Below are 14,556 nucleotides of genomic sequence, written 5' to 3'. Positions count from 1 at the left end.
AGAGCCAGGCCATTCAGGGGTGATATCAGGAAGCACTTCTTCACACAAAGGGGGGTGGAAATCTGGAACTCTCTTCCCCCAAAAAGCTGTGGATGCTGGGGGAGCTTTCAAGACTGAGATCAATAGATTTTTCTTAGATAAATGGAGTTAGGATACAGATCAGCCATGATTGAATTGAATGGCGAAACAGGCCCGAGGGGCTGAATGGCCTCCTCCTGTTCCAATGGTACTGAAGTGGGGGCCTAGGGAGTAGCTTGCTAGCTGCACCGGTGGTCTGGAAGCTCTGATCCTCTCTCTAATCGTTCCTACTAGTTAGTTTTCACTAGAGAGGGGCCAAACTGGGGGCCAAGAATTCGTGCAAACTCCCGCACACAAATCTGCCTTTTCGGTTAAACGCCTGGGTTGATTTCGGACCGGGTGAAAGGGGACGACCACCGGACACACAATACAATGGGAGAGAGGGGGAGATCCGGCACGAGAGGGAGAGGGGAAACTCTCTTAAAACTCACCGATCACCACGTCCCGGGCGTAGGCAAAAGACTGGGCAGAGAAGAGAGTGATTCCATACAGGCTGATGGGATGGAGGTGGTTGTCCTGGCTGCTAAAATCGAAGAGCCAGATCAGCCCGCAGCACACGCAGAAGTAGACAGGCCGGCTGTACGCAATGATCCAGTTGTGTCCCTGTGGAAAACACATCAGATCAGTCACGGGACAACTCGACAGCCCCCTCCCCCCTCCGTGAGGGGACCCTCACTCTGGGCGACCCGACCCACCCATCCCTTCTCCACAGCTAGATCTCCCCAGGAACATCCCGGACCTTAACAACACAATTAGAAATGCGAGTCGGTGTAACGGGGGGGGGAAAAGGCAGTAGGAATGGTATCGTGGAAGGCCGAGGAGGTACTGGGCTCGAAGGCATCGGCTGTAATGATTCTGTAAACTGTTCACGTTATCGCCTCAGTCTGAAGAGGTGTCAAGCTCAGTGGGTCTCTCTCTCTCTCGCCTCAGAGACAGAAGGTCGTGGGTTCGAGCCCCCGCTCCAGAGGCTTGAGCCCCATAATCCAAGCCGACACACCCACTGCCAGTACTGAGGGAGTGCTGCACTGTCGGAGGTGCCGTCTTTCGGATGAGACGTTAAACCGAGGCCCCGTCTGCCCCTCTCGGGAGGAAGTAAAAGATCCCACGGCCACAATTGGAAGAAGAGCAGGGGAGTTCTCCCCGATGTCCTGGGGCCGATATTTATCCCTCAAACAACGTCTAAAACAGATGATCTGGTCATTATCAGATTGCTATTTGTGGGATCTTGCTGTACGCAAATTTCTGCCGTGTTTCTTACATTACAACAGTGACTACACTTCAAAAGTACTTAATTGGCTGTAAAGCGCTTTGGGACGTCCTGAGGTCATGAAAGGCGCTGTGTAAATACAAGTCTTTCTTTTATTTTTAAACTTGCATTACTCACGTGCATCGGAGAGGCTGCATCTGGCTGAACACTCTGAAAAAACAAAAACACACAACAGTCAGACTGGCGACTAATCCTCGGACATAAATCGGCCGTTTCTTTACCGTCGCTGGGTCAAAATCCTGGAACTCCCTACCGAACGGCACCGTGGGAGAACCGTCACCACACGGACTCAGAGACTGCCCAGAAACCAGCATCTTCACGCTCTTCTGGTTAATCGTGAAAAACGGCAGCGAGATCAGCAAGCAGAAATTTGCGCAATTGGTCACGGCAGGTTGTATGTTACGAAATCACTGTTCTCATCGATGAATAGGAGGGCATCCTAAACTCTGCTGCCCCCGTATCCTAACTCGCACCAGGTCCCGTTCACCCATCACCCCCTGCACTCGCTGACTTACATTGGTTCCCGGAGCTTAGGGCCCAGGCAGCTGAAGGCACAGCCGCCAATGGTAGAGCGAAGGAAATCGGGGGATGCGCAAGAGGCCGGAATTGGAGGAGCGCAGCGATCTCGATTTTAAAATTCTCATCCTTGTCTTCAAATCCCTCCGTGGCCCTCGCCACCCCCTCCCTATCTCTGGAACCTCCGACAACCCTCCGAGATCTCTGCGCTCCTCCAATCCTGGCCTCTTGAGCATCCCCCGATTTCCATCGCTCCACCATTGGCGGCCGTGCCTTCAGCTGCCTGGGCCCTAAGCTCTGGAATTCCCTCCCTAAACCTCTCCGCCTCTCTCTCTCTCCTCCTTTAACGCTCCTTAAAACCTACCTCTTTGACCAAGCTTTTGGTCACCTGTCCTAATGTCTCATGTGGCTCGGTGTCAAATTTTGTTCGATAATCGCGCCTGTGAAGCCCCTTGGGACGTTTTACTACGTTAAAGGCGCTATATAAATGCAGATTGTTGTTGTGAGTGCAAGTTCACTAACGGTGCTAGTGGCAGGTAGGGAGTTGGGATCTATCACGAGTCAGACGGTACCTTCAGTAGTGAGTACTGGCAGCTGGCGATGACCAGGCAGAACTGGAACACCCAGATGTCCCGGAAGAAGCCCTCGAGCAGCAGCATGAAGCCCAGGAAAGCGACCAGCGCAGCCAGGCTGACAGCGACCACGTTCTCGCAGGCCTGGCGGTTTCTGTAAAAGGAACCGGAAAGGAAACAGGTTTTAAACCAAGGGGTGGGGAAGGGGGGAGAGGGGAGAGGGCGGGCGGGCGGGGAAAGAGGATCAGAAACTAACAGAAAATGGTGGAAATACAAATTCCTGGGTCTTGGGTTCACCAATTGAAGTGCTGATTTTTCTTTCCCACCCTACAGAAAGCGGGGACTTTTTTTGGGGGTGGGGGGGTGATTTGAAACTGGGTCCAAGGCTACATCCCCAGCACAGTCAGCCTTGTGCAACAGGCTCATTCAACGGCTGAGTCAGACTCCAGGTGACTGATGAACCAGCCTGCCCAGCGTGGGGGGGGGGGGGGGGGGGTAGAACGGACACTTGGGCCTGGGATCCTCCTCGCTCTGCTCCGGGTAACCTTGCAGGTCGACGCGCCGACGGGCAGGGCTGCTCCCGGCTGGACACAACACCGGGTAGAGTTTACCAGTGCTCTGTGCCCCCCCCCACTCAAGAGACTTGAGCCTCATAGTCCAGTCCGACACTCCCCAGTGCCAGTACTGAGGGAGTGCCGCACTGTCGGAGGCGCCATCTTTCGGATGGGACGTTAAACCGAGGCCCCGTCTACCCCTCTCGGGCGGACGTAAAAGATCCCACGGCCACTATTGGAAGAGGAGCAGGGGAGTTCTCCCTGGTGTCCTGGGGCCGATATTTATCCCTCAACCAACATCACTTAAAAAAAAATGATTTGATTATCACATTGCTGTTTGTGGGATCTTGCTGTGCACAAATTCGCTGTAGCGTTTCCTACATTACAACAGTGACTACACTTCAAAAAGTACTTCATTGGTTGTAAAGCGCTTTGGGACGGCCTGAGGTCGTCAAAGGCGCTATATAAATGCAAGGCTTTTTTTAAAACCCAGACCTGGGTCAGTTCCCAGGTCATTGGAAAGAAAGAACTTCCCTTGCTTTTTGTGGTATATAACAATGATTTAGACTTAAACATAGGGGGCACGATTAAGAAGTTTGCTGATGATACGAAAGTTGGTCCTGTGGTTGATAGTGAGGAGGAAAGCTGTAGACTGCAGGAAGATATCAATGGACTGGTCAGGTGGGCAGAAAAGTGGCAAATGGAATTCAATCCAAAGAAGTGTGAGGTAGTGCGTTTGGGGAGGGCAAACAAGGCAAGGGAGTACACAATAAATGGGAGGATACTGAGAGGTGTAGAGGAACAGAGGGACCTTGGGAGTGCATGTCCACAGATCTCTGAAGGTAACAGGACAGGTAGATAAGGTGGTTCAGAAGGCATATGGGATACTTTCCTTTATTAGCTGAGGCATAGAATGTAAGAGCAGGAAGGTTATGCTAGAACTGTATAAAACATTAGTTAGGCCACAGCTAGAGTACTGCGTACAGTTCTGGTCACCACATTACAGGAAAGATGTGATTGCACTAGAGAGGGTACGGAGGAGATTTACGAGGATGTTGCCAGGACTGGAGAATTTTAGCTATGAGGAAAGATTGAATAGGCTGGGGTTGTTTTCTTTGGAACAGATGAGGCTGAGGGTAGATTTAATTGAGGTGTATAAAATGATGAGGGGCCCAGAAGAGAGTGGACAGGAAGGACCTATTTCCCTTAGCAGAGAGGTCAATAACCAGGGGGCATAGATTTAAAGTAATTGGTAGACGGATTAGAGGGGAGCTGAGGAGAATTTTTTTCACCCAGAGGGTGGTGGGGGTCTGGAACTCACTGCCTGAGAGGGTGGGAGAGGCAGAAATCCTCATCACATTTAAAAAGTACCTGGATGTGCACTTGAAGTGCCGTAACCTACAGGGCTACAGATAAAGAGCTGGAAAGTGTGATTAGGCTGGATAGCTCTTTCTCGGCCAGCATGGACACAGTGGGCTGAATGGCCTCCTTCTGCGCCGTAAATTTCCATGATCCGAACTTGCATTTATACGGTGTCTTTCACGACCTCAGGATGTCCCAAAGCACTTTACAGCCAACGTAGAAATTTTTGAAGTATAGTCACAGGTGAACAAGACAAATCTGTTTTTTATTCCATGGGATTCGCACTGGTGCCTTGGAGGGGAAAATCGAATTCAGTCTGTATTCCCCACAAGTGGAAAACCAGTGGATAATAAATGGAGGGAACACTGCCCTTTTAAATCACAGCGATGCCGCAGTTTTTAAATTCGCAGCATTCTGGGGATACCAGCTACTGGTATCATAAACACCGGGAAAGGTTTTGACTGGGACACGTCTCCAGAGATTTACAATCTCCCTTTTCATGTCGAACCTGTCCAGTAAGGCCAGCAGAGCCAGTCGGTCGTAACGAATACACATCCACGTCCAAGGCAGCAGCCAGAACTTGTAGTACTGCTTGTTTCTGCTCTTCTCTTCGATCATTAGCGTGTTCTCCTGGGACTCGTGTAGAGATTCCTGATCCAGAAAGTCCAACTGGAAATTTAAAATAAAAACAGGTGAGGTGAGGCGACTGACTGCACTTCACACATTACCCTGGGGCGAGACGGGAAAGGGAGAGAGACAACAACCTGCATTTAGATAGCGCCTTTAACGTGGTAAAACGTCCCAAGGGGCTTCACAGGAGTGTGAATCAGGCAAAATTTGACACCGAGCCACATAAGGAGATATTAAGACAGGTGACCAAAAGCTCGGTTAAAGAGGTGGGATTTAAGGAGTGCCTGAAAAGGAGGAGAGAGAGAGGCGGAGAGGTTTAGGGAGGGAATTCCAGAGCTGAGGGCTCCAGGCAGCTGAAGGCACGGCCGCCAATGGTGGAGCGATGGAAATCGGGAGATGTGCAAGAGGCCAGAATTGGAGGAGCGCGGAGATCTCGGAGGGTTGTTGGGCTGGAGGAGGTTACAGGGAAAGGAAGTGGGTGGGGGGGGGGGTGAGGCCACAGAGGGATTTGAAAACAAGGATGAGAATTTTAAAAATCGAGGCGTTCCCGGACCGGGAGCCGATGTAGGTCAGCGAGCGCGGGGGGGTGATGGGAGAACGGGACTCGGTGCGAGATAGGATACGGGGGGGCAGCAGAGTTTTGGATGAGCTCAAGTTTATGGAGGGTGGAAGATGGGGGAGCATTGGAATAGTTGAGTCTCGAGGTAACAAAGGCATGGGTGAGGGTTTCAGCAGCAAATGAGCTGAGGCGGGGCGGAGACGGGCGATGTTACGGAGGTGGAGAGGGCATGGGGTCGGAAGCTCATCTCAGGGTCAAATAGCTCGCCAAGGTTGCAAAGGGTCTGGTTCAGCCTCGGACAGTGGCCAGGGAGAGGGATGGAGAGACAGCCACCCCCCCACAAATCCGACAACATGACAGACGGTCACTTTGCTCGACTAGACAGGTCTCTGTTACAAGGCACATCACCCAAAAGTTTTATATTGGTGGTGAAACGCTTTGGGACGTCCCGAGGTCGTGAAAGGAGCTGTATAAATGGGAGTTCCTTCTTTCGAAATGTCTTTTTTTTAAATCACATGGGATTCGCACCTGGGCCTTCCGGGTCAGGGAATTGATTGCGTCAGCCGTGACTTAGTGGGACTCTCTCTCTCTCTCTCTCGCGCCTCCGAGTCAGAAGGTTGAGAGTTTGAGTCCTCACTCCAGAGATTTGAGCCCATAATCCAGGCCGACTCTCCCAGTGCCAGTAACCGAGGGAATGATGCACTGTCGGAGGTGCCGTCTTTCGGATGAGACATTAAACAGAGGCCCCGTCTGCCCCTCTCAGGCGGACATGAAAGATCCCACGGCCACTATGGGATGAAGAGCAGGGGGGAGTTCTCCCCGGTGCCCTGGGGCCATTATTTATCCCTCAACCAACAATCACTAAAAATAGATGATCTAGTCATTATTACATTGCTGTTTGTGGGATCTTGCTGTGCGCAAATTGGCTGCCGCGTTTCCTACATTAGAACAGTAACTACACTTCATTGTCCGTAAAGCACTTTGGGACGACCTGAGCTTGCGAAAGGCGCTATATAAATGCACGTCTTCCTATAATTTAGTGTCAGCGGGCTATTTAGCCCTGGAAAACGCAGAGCTGAGCCCCAAACTGTCCCCGCCCAACATCGCAATAGCAGGGGCAGGGACCCTCCTTTAGTACTGTACCAGATGCTCTCAACCCACAGAGCGAGCAGTCATAAGCTACTGTAACGGCAAGGGTACCTGTGCTAATCACTGTCCAGCGACACCTGCTGAAAAGTGCACAAGCGGATGGTGGGACCGGGGCTCAGCCGCGATGCCCCACACAGTCAAATAGCCCGGCTGGCTCACAAACGTAAGAGGGCCACTTTGGGCCGGGTGCCGGGAATGCTGCGGGACACAGGGGGCCTCAGCGAGTGTCGGCACCTTCAGAAGAGGAGAGAGAGGAGGAAAAAAAAAGCGTCTATTCAACCGGGGATACTGTTGTTACCTCAGGAATTTCCAACGGCACCCTACGGACCTGCATTCCCTGGAGCACCACCGGACGGGGCTGGAGGAGAGACAGCGCTGGCATTCCCTCCGGAACATCTGCCGAGGTGAAGCTGGAAGAGTGGGAATGGTGATCCCTAGATCCCCGAAAAAAAAGGAAGGAAAATCTGCAATTAATATCCCACAGATTATCGAACATATAAACTGTGTGGATGGAGGGAATGGAGCCTTTCCCACTCCCTGCACACAAGTGAGCGCATCTCACATTCCAAGGCCAGGGACATAGAAACATAGAAAATAGGAGCAAGAGTAGGCCATTCGGCCCTTCGGGGCTGCTCCGCCATTCAAAATGATCATGGCTGATCGTCTAACTCAGTACCCTGTTCCCGCTTTCTCCCCATATCCCTTTATCATTAAGAAATATATCTATCTGCTTCTTGAATACATCTAATGACTTGGCCTCCACTGCCTTCTGTGGTAGTGAATTCCACAGGCTCACCACCCTCTGAATGAAGAAATCTCTCCTCATCTCGGTTCTAAATGGCATACCCCGTATCCTGAGACTGTGACCCCTGGTTCTGGACTCCCCAGCCATCGGGAACATCCTCCTGCATCTAGTCTGTCTAGTCCTGTTAGAATTTTATATGTTTCGATGAGATCACCTCTCATTCTTCTAAACTCTAGTGAATATAGGCCTAGTCGACGCAATCTCTCCTCATACGTCAGTCCTGCCATCCCAGGAATCAGTCTGGTAAATCTTCGTTGCACTCCCTCCATGGCAAGGACATCCTTCCTCAGATAAGGAGACCAAAACTGCGCACAATACTCCAGATGTGGTCTCACCAAGGCCCTGTTATAACTGCAGTAAGACATCCCTGCTCCCGTACTCACATCCTCGGACAAGTCGGGCAAAATGCGAGGGGGGAAAATCGGCCTCTACTCCATCCCAACGACCCTGCCTAAGGAATCAGAGACTGACTCAGTCGGTCTAACTCTCCCCTTGGGAGTTGGAAGGTCGTGGGTTCAAGTCCTGCTCCAGAGACTGGAGCCCACACAATCTAGGCCCACACTCCCGGTGCCAGTACTGAGGGAGCACTGCTCTGCTCGGAGGGGCCATCTTTCAGATGAGACGTTAAACCGAGGCCCCGTCTGTCTGTTCAGGTAAAACATCCGACGGTCACTATTCGAGGGCGGGGGGGGGGGGGGGGGGGGGGGAAGAGAAAGAGTTCGCCGGGGGGTCCTTGGCCAACGTTCCACCCTCGACCAACAGATTGACGGATCGGCCCCACGTTTGTGGGATCTTGCTGTGCACCCGCTGGCTTCTGCATTTGCATCCGCAACACTTCAGAAGCAACCTGCTGGCTGTGCAGCGCTCTGGGACGTCCCGAGGGAGAGATAAGGTGCTGTATAAAACGGGAGAGCTCGCTCTCCCGCGGCGATGTGGGAACGCTGTGGGGGGAGGAGGGGGGGGGGGGAAGGAAACGTGGGTGCCCAGGTTAACTTGCCATGCGTTGTTGGAGATGTGTTCCAGGCTCATTTGCTGCCCCACTGGATTCTCGTAGCCACCTCCCGCTGGGCCAAAGGTGTAGGACCTACGGATCCCTGGAGAAAAGAGACGGGGAGGAAACGGCACAGGTCAGTAGGAGGAAAAAAAACAAAGAGAGAAGGATCAGTAGTTAAGTGGGAGGTTAAGACTCAGCTAAAATCTTGAGGTCCAGGTGTTAAGACGTGCTTGTAAGTGATCGGGAAAAAAAAAGAGCTTTAAAATAAGCAGCGTCCCACTTCATCTAACATAGAAACAGGGGGAGGCCATTCAGCCCCTCGAGCCTGTTCCGCCATTCAATTAGATCGTGGCTGATCTGTATCCTAACTCCATCTTACCCACCTTTGTACATCTTTAACTTGTTCCCTCCATCCCATCAGCACGGTTTCAGACTTCCTTATGCAAGGAGATGGAAGTCGTGATAATCTGGAATTCACCGAGTATATAGGAGTGTGCGTCCTCGATGGGGTAGAATTCTCCCTCATCACACTCCTCTCCTCCCTTCCCCCAAACTCTGGAGTGGGGAGGGGGGGGGGGGGGTACAGCCCCGCAGCCCTCCCGTTACCTCACCTAGCCGCTGTCTTTCACGTGCGAGTCTAGACACCGAGCGGTAGCAGGCTATTCGGCTGCAGAAGGTGTCACAACCAAGCTGAATCTTGCCTTTGGTCAAGGTAGGCACTCATCCGGCACCATAGCTGGAGGGAGGGACGGTCCAAAGGATAGCAAAGATTTTACAAGGATGATACCAGAACTGAGAGGTTATAACTTATCAGGAAAGGCTGAACAGGCTGGGGCTCTTTTCTCTAGAAAAGAGAAGGCTGAGGGGTGACCTGATAGAGGTCTTTAAAATTATGAAGGGGTTTCGATAGGGTAGACGGAGAGAAGATGTCTCCACTTGTGGGAGAGACCAGAACTAGGGGGCCATAAATATAAGATAGTCACTAATAAATCCAATAGGAAATTCAGGAGAAACATCTTTACCCAGAGAGTGGTGAGAATGTGGAACTCGCTCCCACAAGGAATGAATAGTTGAGGCGAATAGAATAGATGCATTTAAGGGGCAGCTCGATAAACACATGAGGGAGAAAGGAATAGAAGCATATGCTGATAGGGTGAGATGAAGTAAACTGGGGGGAGGCTCGTGTGGAGCATAAACCAGTTGGGCCGAATGGCCTGTTTCTGTGTTGTAAATTCTATGGAAATCAAAAGCTGAATGGATTTATCCCTTTCCCTAGGCTGGGGTGGTGAGGCCGAGAGAGAGATTTTTAAAGAAAAATATACTCCACACTACAATCTTAAGACACTGCAAAGGCCGATTGAAGAGCTACAAAAGAAGCAACAGATTTTGAAGAGACGGATGCTGATAAAAGCATGCCATGTTGCAGGAGAGGGGGAGGTGCCACAACCCCAAACACCTAGAGCTACAGAAGGTTTCCATGGGGGTGGGAGGGGGGGGGGGGGGGGGTGGAACGTAGGACCCTGTGGAGAACATTGAAATGCCGAGGGCATGCGGCAGCTCAGGGCCTCTAGTGGGCACCAAGAGGTACTGCAGCTCGAACGCACCAGCAGCCTTTCCGAGCTTGGCGGGCCAGGCAGGTGCGCTGCAGCGCCTCGGGCTCCGCGAGTCACACGTTCCCATTAAATATCGGGCGTACGCGAGTTGCGGTTTAGGATACAGCCATCAAGGGCAGGCCTTTACCCAGCCTCCTGGCTCACAGGATTCGCACAGGGCAAACCGGGAGAGTGGGAAATGTAGGGCTGGGCTGGACGGTCCCCATACAAATGGCCACGAGCCACATTTTGGACACGCTAGCGGCTCGTCAGCCCCCCTGTGAAACGGTGGGAAACTCGAATGCTTGACCACGCTGAGGTCGAGGGTCAGAGTGCATCCGGTCGGTCTCTAAACACACCAGGGGTTCTAGAGATACATTAGTTCACTCCAGCTTCACTGCAAAGTACAACTACAGCAAGAGGTGTGGGGGTTTGGGTGGGGAGGAGGGGGGGGGGGGGGGGGGGGGGGGGGAAGGAAGGGTGTTTCAGGCAGGTTCACACTCACCTCTTCCCCCCAGAGTGGAATCCAATCCGGATTCATTCTGGAGCAAAATGCGGAGTGTAAATATAGCCAACTGCAGACCTGTGTCGGACAAACGTTACAAAGAGGGAGGTCAAAGATCAGAGACTCCAATAATAAACAGACCAGTTTGGCTCACGTGTGACTCTAGAAGCTGATGCAAGGAGACGCACGAGAAAATGGACAATCAACAAACACGCCGAGGGAAGAGGGGCTGTGGGTACCAGAACACCACGTCGCACTGTGGATTATCAAGCCATCGGCAACCTCTATTAACACATGGGGACGAGTGCAACCCACAATCACAGAGCAGCCGCAAAGCTTTAGCATCCACCTGAGACGGGCAGACGGGGCCTCGGTTTAACGCCTCATCCGAAAGACGGCACCTCCGACAGTGCAGCACTCCCTCAGTACTGGCGCTGGGAGCGTCGGACTGGAATTATTTTGCGCTCGGGTTTTTGGAGCGGGGGCTCGAACCCACGACCTTCTGATTCGGAGGGGAGCGGGCGATACCAACTGAGCAGGGGGTATCGAAGCCATTAAAGCTGGAGTGAGCGACTCATTTGCAGGGACCCCCCCCCCCCCCCCCCCCCGGAGAACAAGAACGCCTACCGGCTTCGTCGTAGAAGTAGTGAATGGCTCCCTCCGACGTGTCGTCGAAGTTGGAAGCCTCGTGCACAGGGCCTCGAGGCAGTAGCAGCGAGCTGGCGAACTGCAGGGCAGCCGGTAGTGTGTGCGTCCGGGACTGGGAGGCTGCTCGGTTCCGCTGGAGGTCCTGCAGGCTGTACAGAGGAGAATTCGACACAAGGTTAAACCGGGAGGGACTTCAACGACTGCAACTTCCATTCACACAGCGCAGTTAAAGGTGGTAAAACAGCCCAGGACACGGCACACTAACATTAACTTGACGATGAGTCACACGAGCAGGTGCGAGGGCAGGTGATCAAAAAATCTTGGTCAAAGAGGTATGTTTTAAGGAGTGCCTTAAATGGAGGAGAGCGCGAGGCGGAGAGGTTTCGGGAGGGAATTCCAGAACTTAGGGCCCAGGCAGCTGAAGGCACGGCCGCCAATTGTGGAGCGATGGAAATCGGGGGATTCGCAAGAGGCCAGGGTTGGAGGAGCGCAGAGATCTCGGAGGGTTGTAGGAGGTTACAGAGATGGGGCGGGGAGCGCGAGGCCATGGAGGGATTTGAACACAAGGATGGAGAATTTTAAAGTCGAGGTGTTGCGACATGTTTCATGTTAAGAAAAAACCCACTCACTTTTCACCAAAGGACCTGTGTGAAGGGATTAGGGTCTCTCTGGACTGCAAGGACATGCTGTACGAAATGAGTTTGGAGCTCTCTCAATTCCTTTGGGCATGGACCCTCAGCACAAAACTATCCCCAAATCATTCTGTAATCATCAATCTCACTCAGATGCCACAGGACAGCTTGTGTGGGGCATGGAACTGACACACAGGCATTACGGGACAGTGTAGAGGGAGCTTTACTCTGTATCTAACCCGTGCTGTACCTGCCCTGGGAGTGTTTGATGGGACAGTGTAGAGGGAGCTTTACTCTGTATCTAACCCGTGCTGTACCTGCCCTGGGAGTGTTTGATGGGACAGTGTAGAGGGAGCTTTACTCTGTATCTAACCCGTGCTGTACCTGCCCTGGGAGTGTTTGACGGGACAGTGTAGAGGGAGCTTTACTCTGTATCTAACCCGTGCTGTACCTGCCCTGGGAGTGTTTGATGGGACAGTGTAGAGGGAGCTTTACTCTGTATCTAACCCTGTACCTGCCCTGGGAGTGTTTGACGGGACAGTGTAGAGGGAGCTTTACTCTGTATCTAACCCTGTACCTGCCCTGGGAGTGTTTGATAGGACAGTGTAGAGGGAGCTTTACTCTGTATCTAACCCGTGCTGTACCTGCCCTGGGAGTGTTTGACGGGACAGTGTAGAGGGAGCTTTACTCTGTATCTAACCCGTGCTGTACCTGCCCTGGGAGTGTTTGATGGGACAGTGTAGAGGGAGCTTTACTCTGTATCTAACCCGTGCTGTACCTGCCCTGGGAGTGTTTGACGGGACAGTGTAGAGGGAGCTTTACTCTGTATCTAACCCGTGCTGTACCTGCCCTGGGAGTGTTTGATGGGACAGTGTAGAGGGAGCTTTACTCTGTATCTAACCCTGTACCTGCCCTGGGAGTGTTTGACGGGACAGTGTAGAGGGAGCTTTACTCTGTATCTAACCCTGTACCTGCCCTGGGAGTGTTTGATAGGACAGTGTAGAGGGAGCTTTACTCTGTATCTAACCCGTGCTGTACCTGCCCTGGGAGTGTTTGACGGGACAGTGTAGAGGGAGCTTTACTCTGTATCTAACCCGTGCTGTACCTGCCCTGGGAGTGTTTGATGGGACAGTGTAGAGGGAGCTTTACTCTGTATCTAACCCGTGCTGTACCTGCCCTGGGAGTGTTTGATGGGACAGTGTAGAGGGAGCTTTACTCTGTATCTAACCCGTGCTGTACCTGCCCTGGGAGTGTTTGACGGGACAGTGTAGAGGGAGCTTTACTCTGTATCTAACCCTGTACCTGTCCTGGGAGTGTTTGACGGGACAGTGTAGAGGGAGCTTTACTCTGTATCTAACCCTGTACCTGCCCTGGGAGTGTTTGACATTCGCAGGGGGTCCTCCACGCGTGGATTACTAAATGGGCCCATGCTGCGGCAGTGGGCTCTGTCACTCCCCATCACACCCCTCCCTCCACTGCCACCCAATACAGTACCTTGGCGGGGAGCCCATGATGGAGGGCGGGGGGGTCGGGTTACTGCCCGCGTTGTGTCTCCGCCTCATCGCCTGTGTCCTCTTCATGCTGCTGCTGAGGTCTCGCTTCCCCGCATCTTCGGAGACCGGAGCTGGGAGGGAGGGATTTTAAACGAAGAACGCGGCGAGCGTCAGAAGCAGCATTTACACAGCACCCATTTAAACAAGTCCCCACCCCCCCCCCCCACCCATCCCCCTCCCCTCCGCCCCGTCAAGACGAGAAGCCTGGTCTTCGATAGCAGCCGTCACTCTCAGGAAAGAACCAACTTGCATTTCTATAGCGCCTTTCACCGCCTCAGGACGTCCCAAAAGGGCTTTATAGCCAATGAAGCACTTTTTGAAGTGTGGTCACTGTTATGATGCAGGAAGCGGACAATTTGTGCACAGCAAGATCCCAAACACAGCCATGTGATAATGACCAGGTGATGTTGGTTGAGGGATAACTATTGGCCCCAGGACACCGGGGAGAACTCCCCCCTGCTCCTCTTCATGCACTTGAGAGGGGCAGACGGGGCCTCAGTTTAACGCCTCATTCGAAAGGCGGCCCCTCCGACAGTGCAGCGTTCCCTCAGTACTGGCACCGGGAGTATCGGCCTGGATTATGGGGCTCGAGCCGATGAGCTCCTGACTCAGAGGCGAGGACGCTACCACTGAACCAAACGGCCGCCGTGGAGAAGCTTACAAAGGATTAGATGTCAGCCGTGTCTCAGTGGGTCTCTCTCTCTCTCTCACCTCCGAGTCAGAAGGTTGTGGATTTGAGCCTCACCCCAAGGACTTGTGCACAAAATCTAGGCTGACACTCCCGGAATAATGAGGGAGCGCCGCACTGTGGGAGGTGCCGTCCTGCGGCTGAGACGTTAAACTGAGGCCCCTCTCGGGTGGATGTAAAAGATCCCACGGCCACTATTGGAAGAAGAGCAGGGGGGAGTTCTCCCCGGTGTCCTGGGGCCGATATTTATTCCTCAACCAACATCACTAAAATTGATTATCCGGTCACAATCACATTGCTGTTTGTGGGATCATGCTGTGCGCAAATTGGCTGCTGCGTTTCCTATATTACACTTCAAAAAAAGTACTTCATTGGCTGTAAAGCGCTTTGGGACGTCCTGAGGGTGTGAAACACAAGTCTTTCTTTAGAACCGTTCTGCCTTTCATTGTCAG

General features: G+C 52.7%; 1 protein-coding gene across 1 annotated transcript in view; it reads right to left on the bottom strand.

The window, feature by feature from the left end:
• The window catches only part of LOC137306338 (pecanex-like protein 3), a 63,570-nt gene that overhangs the window by 36,337 nt on the left and 12,677 nt on the right, over positions 1-14,556 (bottom strand). Inside the window, 8 exon segments of the mRNA XM_067975485.1 lie at positions 510-681; positions 1,463-1,495; positions 2,434-2,587; positions 4,858-5,018; positions 6,986-7,121; positions 8,490-8,586; positions 11,211-11,380; positions 13,358-13,487. Coding sequence (XP_067831586.1) covers positions 510-681; positions 1,463-1,495; positions 2,434-2,587; positions 4,858-5,018; positions 6,986-7,121; positions 8,490-8,586; positions 11,211-11,380; positions 13,358-13,487 — 1,053 coding nt within the window.

Source organism: Heptranchias perlo, chromosome 43 (assembly GCF_035084215.1).
Source record: "Heptranchias perlo isolate sHepPer1 chromosome 43, sHepPer1.hap1, whole genome shotgun sequence".
Classification (NCBI taxonomy): Eukaryota; Metazoa; Chordata; class Chondrichthyes; order Hexanchiformes; family Hexanchidae; genus Heptranchias; species Heptranchias perlo.
The sequence above is the reverse complement of the archived record's forward strand: the minus strand, read 5'-3'. Positions and strand labels throughout refer to the sequence as shown.